Genomic DNA, 6,777 nt, shown 5'->3' with positions numbered 1-6,777 from the left:
AATTGGATAGACTCCCAACGTAAGCTGTCGGATTGCCTCAGTGCTCAGGTGAGCATATATGTGCACGAGTAACTGCCACCAGTTAGTGTCTGCTGTGATGCCTCTTTCTTTATAATATCCCAAAAAACACATTTAGGAGGGAAAATAAAATTACGTTACTGCAGGTCCCTGTGGACTTCAGTGAAACCTGAAGCACTGCTGTGAAGGTCAAAGTGTTCAGTTATTTTAAGATCCTCAAATGAAATTTAGACCATTGCAGCTCCCATAGTTACAAAGCAACCAACAAAACTTTTCAGCTCAGTACCAATGCTCTTTTTTCCACTGTCATATAGGTAGCACACGTTGGATATGCCTTCAATCACTGAAACTAATTGTTGTTGCTGATGACTAATTTTCTAGTTTGACCTGAAGTCCTGATCAAAATTACTGACTGACTTGGACAATGAACTGGCCACATTCCGAGCTTCATATTTTTCTCATTCTATGTCTCTCTTTGGCGTGCTGCTCTTTCAAAGAAGGTTTTTCACTCTGATGACCTGCAGATGTTGCATGACATAGCGCAGGGTTGTCCATCTGTCTGTTTGTCTTTTGATTACATTCTTCCAGCTGTAATATTTGTGGAAAGATATGTTGACAATGTAGACAATTCAATCCTTGTTTTAAAACACATTAACATTAGGTGGGACCGCATGGACTTATATCTAAATATTAGTGCCATAAATACGATCTGTATCATTTGTAAATGTTTAGGATTACAAAGGCTACCTCATGTGTTATACAACAGCAGTGCAACACATTTGTGACAACATTTTATTCCATAAATAAACAAAGTTGTTCATGGCATGAACAGTATTTTACAAAATACAAGCACCTGGTGTGTGATTTTGTGAACAGTGAGTAGGTTTTCACCATAGAAACATTTAAAGGGCTGACAAACATATTTCACAATCTTTAAATACAGTTTGTTCCAACATAAAGTGTGCCTCTATTTCCTCTCTGTTACATCAGTGAAACACATATGCTTGCTTTTAATCTTTCGTTTGGAAAGCTATGAATAGATTTTATTTACTTTAGATTGGTGAAATCAACTCAAGGAATGTTTCTATATATGGCAGTATGCAAAACACTATACAGCTGAATCCAATCTGGCTGAAAAGACTGGCTCATTCAGGTACCACTAAATGGGATGAACATTTTATTTCTCAAAGTAAAAAGATTTATCCAAACAGCTTGATGATCCACACCAGTTGTTTAGTCTCTCCAGATGCTGTTATCCAACAGCATGTTGTTCTCACTCTCTCGCCTTTGTTGCCTGCTTTTTACTACACACTATATCTTTTTATGTGCCAAATAACATACAGCATGCGTTGCCTTCACCCTTTGAAACGGTTGCTAAAATTCAGAGAGGCAGCATATCCAGGCGCGCAGACTTTGCACGGTTTGCCCTGCAGGAGTTTCCCATTCTTAGTAATGCGCTACCTTCACTTGGACTCGGGGGGATTTTTTAAGCTTAGATACAAAGTGCTGACCAGCGTCGCTTCCTCGTGCACTGAGTCCTTTCCGCCTGAATGCCTCCTGCACAGGAGCGACACCAGCCTCTTGGGAACCTGACCGCTGAACAAAAGGTAAATGCAGGGATTCGCGCAGCTGTTCAGGCTGGCAAGCAACATCAGGATGGTGAAAGTAGCAGCTGGAATTAAAAGAGGAGGGCAAAGTGTCACGTGTCTGCCAAGCAATCTCATCTGCCACCTAGAGATTAGTAATTTGTGTTTGTGCGTAAATATGCTCAGGTTCTGTGTAATTAGAAAACGTAAAAGACCAAATGAACTACATTGATTATGACGATCACACAGCAAATATACGCAATACTTACTTTCTTTAGGCGCCTGCTTGTCCCACGCGGACCACAGCTGGACAGTGAAAAACGGAGCCCAGCAGACAATATAAGCGAGTACTATGACCACCGTCATCTTCAGTGTTTTCACTCTAGCCTTCGACATGCCAGCCACACCGCTGGCTCTGGATGGCAAACCCACCGTTCCTTTCTGCTGAGTCTTTTGGTAGATGTTGATCTGGATGACTCGGCAGATGCGGACTTGGCAAACAACAACTGTGATAACGGGTAAAACAAAAATGACCAGCGTGGTCCAGGTGACGTAAGTCTGCAGCCCCCATGGCTGGATAAATGTAGCCCAGCAATCAAACACACCCGGTGTAACCTCCACCTGTGAGAAAATGAAGACCTGAGGCAAGCTGCCCAGCAGAGAAATCCCCCACGCAACGCACACGGGGACATTTAGTCTCGTGCGCGTCCGCTGAAACTTTACCATCGGGTTGCAGATAGCCTGGTACCTGTCAACTGTCATCACCACGATCATGTAGGTCGATGAAAACATGCCAAGAACTTGCAAATATTTCACAAGTCGGCACACCAAGTCCGGTCCGACGAACCTGTCTGTGATGTCCCACAAAAGCTGCGGACACACCTGGAAGAAAGTGACCACCAGGTCCGCCAGGCACAGGTGGAACACGAAGACGCGCATTCTGGACATCTGTTTGCGCTGTTTCCACAGGACGAGCAGCAGGCTGGTGTTGAGGACGGCGGCGCTCACGAAGACGACACTGAGCAGCGCGATCTCCACCTTGGCCAGACTCTCATCTCTTGGCACATCCTGTGCCTCCACAAAGTCACTGTCATTCATTGTGATTGAAGACCTTCGATGTTGACGAAAAGTATCTGAAATGAAGGAAAAATTGAATATTTTCATTTTATGCAAACAAACAAAAGTCAAAACGTAATTTCCCATGATAAAATATTGTTGAAAAGAAGATTCTGTTCCATAGAAGTAACTGCAATGTGGCTTATTTCTGTATACCTGCTTAAACCTCAAATAATATTGAAGGCGAATGGAAGCTTTACTCCTGCAGTCGAGTTCAGCTTGCGAATGCTGTCTGGTGTTAATCTGGAAGGTTTCTACTGTGCCTCAGTATTTTATGTCAGAATGAAACTGGGTGGAGCTCATATTCATTGAATCTGATTAGCATTTCTTACACATAAAAAAAGCCATGGGTTAATCCTGATAATTAAGTATAAAGCATATGGGAGATTAGTGCTGGCGGACTGTTGTTTAGGCTAAAGAAGAGATATCATGTGATTTTTATTGCATTTTTACTTTCAATATGTTAAAAATAATTTTTTGATATTTAATATCAAGTATAATAGTATAGGATAGTATATATAGTACTATTTAGCCTACTTGATTTTGACCGATTTATCTCTTCTCCACAGATCCTTTACTCAGCAATTGTAAATACTTTAGGCCTATATGCATTTGTATTATCAAATATAAATAGACCAATTAAAGAATCTGTTATTATATCTTTTTATTTATTATTGTATAACCTGAAACTTTGGTTCGCATGCATAGTCTTAACAGATCTGGTCTAGTAAAAGTGGTTAGAACGTAAAATATAGAGTTCTAACCACACACACACACACACACACACACACACACACACACACACACACACACACACACACACACACACACACACACACACACACAACAACAACAACAACAACAACAATCTTTATTTATAGAGCACATTTAAAAGCCAACATCAGAATCATATAAGTGTGGAATTATGTTCACAGGTAAAAACCACTAATAAGAGTAAACTATAGCACATAGCTATAGCAAAGTAAAGCTGTACCATCAAACACAGTGATAGAGAACATAGACAATGCAAGACAACGCAAGACAAACAGAAAAATTAATAGAATAACTCACTGCAAACAAGGCCAGGATTTAACTGGTAGAAAAAGCAAGTTCAAACAGATATGTTTTAAGCCGTGATTTAAAAGATTGAATAGAATCAGACGCCCGGATGCCAATCGGGAGATTGTTCCACAGCTCAGGTGCAGCTAGAGCAAACGCTCGATCACCTCTAGACTTCAAACGAGATCTGGGCTGAACCAACAATAACTGTGAGGATGATCTTAAAGCCCTCGCAGGAGCATGTGAGTTTAAGAGTTCCTTAAGATAGCTTGGTCCTGTGTTATTAGTAATTTTAAAAGTAAGCAACAGAATTTTAAATTGAATACGAAATTTCACAGGCAACCAGTGCAGATCAGCAAGGACGGGAGTGATGTGAGCAAACTTCTTAGTTTTAGTTAGAATGCGTGCAGCGGCATTCTGGACTGTCTGTAATCTATGTAGAAGGGTAGAGTGGAGACCAAAATAAAGTGAATTACAATAATCTAGCCTTGACGTTACAAAGGCATGGATGAGCTTTTCCAGGTCATTGTGCGGGATATAGTGTTTGGCCTTAGAAATAAGGCGAAGTTGGTAAAAACTGGATCTGACGACAGCAGACACTTGTTTATCAAGTTTAAATGAGCTGTCAAGTAGCACACCCAGATTCCTAACAGTGTCAGAGAAAGAGCTAGTGAGAAAACCAAAGGCATCACGAAGTTTGGCACGGAGAGCGTCACTACCAAAGATCATAATTTCAGTTTTCTTATCATTAAGGATAAGAGTATTTGCCAGAAGCCATTGCTTGACCTCACACATGCACTCTCGAAAGCTACTCAAGGACAGAGCTAGATCATCATTTAACTCAAAATAGATCTGGATGTCATCGGCATAATAATGAAAAGCAATGTGGTATTTCTCAAAGATAGCACTTAAAGGAAGCATATATAATGAGAACAGGGTAGGGCTTAACACAGATCCCTGGGGGACACCACAGCAAACAGGTACAGCGGAAGAAGACGAGGTGGCCAAGTGAACCGAAGAGAGCCGATTGGAGAGGTAAGATTTAAACCAATCCAAGGCAGCGCCCTTGATGCCTACAGTGTGCTCTAGTCTCGCCAATAGTATGTTATGGTCAACCATGTCAAATGCCGATGAAAGATCCAATAGCACTAGGACAGAGGGGCGTCCATTGTCAGCCATTAATAAAAGGTCATTAAAAACTCGGAGCAGCGCTGATTCAGTGCTGTGATGTTGTTTGAAGGCCGATTGAAATTTATCATTAATGTTATTCTCATCCAGGTAGGTCTGAAGTTGAAGCAGAACTACCTTCTCAAGAATTTTGGCCACGAAGGGAAGCTTAGAAATCGGCCTATAGTTGGCATAATCATTTTGATCGAGGTTACTTTTTTAAAGAACAGGTTGGATTATAGCATGTTTAAAAGCTGATGGTACATAACCGGAAAGCAAGGAAGAGTTCAATATGGACAATAGACAAGGTCCAATTGCACTAAAACAGTCCTTGACTATACGGGATGGAAGAACATCATGTACAAGATTAGTATTGTTCAGTTTCTCAATTAGATGCTTCAGAGTAGAGAGTGAAACGGGTTCAAATTGACAAAAAGTAGTAGAACAATCAGGAATGGACATACGATCTGTCACCAAAGGAAGAGTAGATTTAAGAAATACGACTTTGTCTAAAAAATAACTTGAAAATTTTTCACAAAGACCCGGGGAGCACGGCAGAGGCATAGAGGGGCAGGGGTTGACCACAGAGTTAAAAATTTTAAATAAAATTTGAGGATTGTTGCCATTGGTGGTGATAATTTTAGATAGGAAAGCTGCTTTAGCCGTTCTGGCAGCTGATTGAAACTTCAAGCGGCTAATACATAAAATGTCATATGATGACTGGAGATTATCTTTCCTCCACCTCCTCTCATCCCGCCGACACATACGTCGTAAAGCGCGAACAGAATCATTTAACCAACATTGTGAGTAGGTTCTGGGGCGTTTCATTTTGATAGGTGCTACAATGTCAAGGATAGAGGAGCATGTAGTTAATAGAGTATTGGCAAAATTCTCAAGCGTATGTGGGGTAAGACAATCTGACGTAGTAAATGGAGAGTTCACAAAAGAGTTAGAGAAATTCAACACAGTATCAGGATTCACAGTACGCGTAGGGCAAAGAGGAGCCTCAAAGCGTGATCCGGTGTCATCTAGGTCAAGATCGAAGATAACCGGGGAATGGTCAGAAAGTCCAGTGTTTCGAATTCCCTTAATACATATATCCACATCGTATGAGAAAACCAAATCAAGGGTGTGGCCTTTAACATGGGTAGGCTCATTCACCCACTGAGTAAGATTAAAAGAGTCGGTCAGTGCAAGAAAATCATTAGCCAATTGATCATCCATACAACAGACATGAATGTTAAAATCACCAGAAATAATAACAGAACCATATTTAAAAAGAATGGATCCCAAAAAGTCAGCAAATTCAGAGATAAACATCTTGTGGTATTTAGGCGGACGATAAACCACAACACACAGAGTAATCCGAGGGCCAGTCAATTCCAATAACACACACACACACACACACACACACACACACACACACACACACACACACACACACACACACACACACATACATATAAACCAATTATATATATATAGTCTTAACAGATCAGGTCTAGTAAAAGTGGTTAGAACGTAAAATATAGGGTTCTAACCACACACACACACACACACACACACACACACACACACACACATATATAAAGCAATTATATATATATAAAGCAATTATATATATATAAAGCAATTTTATATATATATATATATATATATATATATATATATATATATATATGTAAAATTGCTTTTATTTATTATCTAGGTGGAGGTGGGTGAGAGTCTGACAGTTTTCCTGTTGTGATTTCATTTGAAATTTATTTTCTTGTTGCTGCTTCTGCACCACGTACACCGCGTACTGAACGCATCTCTTGTAGCGAGCCACTGC

At 40.4% G+C, this 6,777-nt stretch overlaps 1 protein-coding gene across 1 annotated transcript; it reads right to left on the bottom strand.

Annotated features, from left to right (window-relative positions):
* Positions 1-796: 796 nt before the first annotated feature.
* Positions 797-2,975, bottom strand: LOC113021707 (vasopressin V2 receptor-like). Its single transcript, XM_026166417.2, has 3 exons — positions 2,877-2,975; positions 1,874-2,737; positions 797-1,690 (listed from the first exon to the last, which is right to left on the bottom strand). The coding sequence occupies exons 2-3, from the start codon at positions 2,700-2,702 to the stop codon at positions 1,482-1,484; spliced, it is 1,038 nt and encodes a 345-aa protein (XP_026022202.2). The 5' UTR covers positions 2,703-2,737; positions 2,877-2,975; the 3' UTR covers positions 797-1,481.
* Positions 2,976-6,777: the final 3,802 nt, after the last annotated feature.

This window comes from Astatotilapia calliptera, chromosome 5 (genome assembly GCF_964374335.1).
Source record: "Astatotilapia calliptera chromosome 5, fAstCal68.1, whole genome shotgun sequence".
Lineage (NCBI taxonomy): Eukaryota > Metazoa > Chordata > Actinopteri > Cichliformes > Cichlidae > Astatotilapia > Astatotilapia calliptera.
Note: the sequence above shows the minus strand (reverse complement) of the source record. Positions and strands in the feature narration are given on the sequence as shown.

Bases quoted from the DNA above. Each gene is read 5' to 3' on its own strand.
- LOC113021707 (XM_026166417.2), bottom strand. From the start codon at position 2,702: ATGAATGACAGTGACTTTGTGGAGGCACAGGATGTGCCAAGAGATGAG. The intron at 1,691-1,873 runs GTAAGTATTGCG...TTTTAATTCCAG, and splicing joins CAAGCAGGCGCCTAAAGAAA to CTGCTACTTTCACCATCCTG.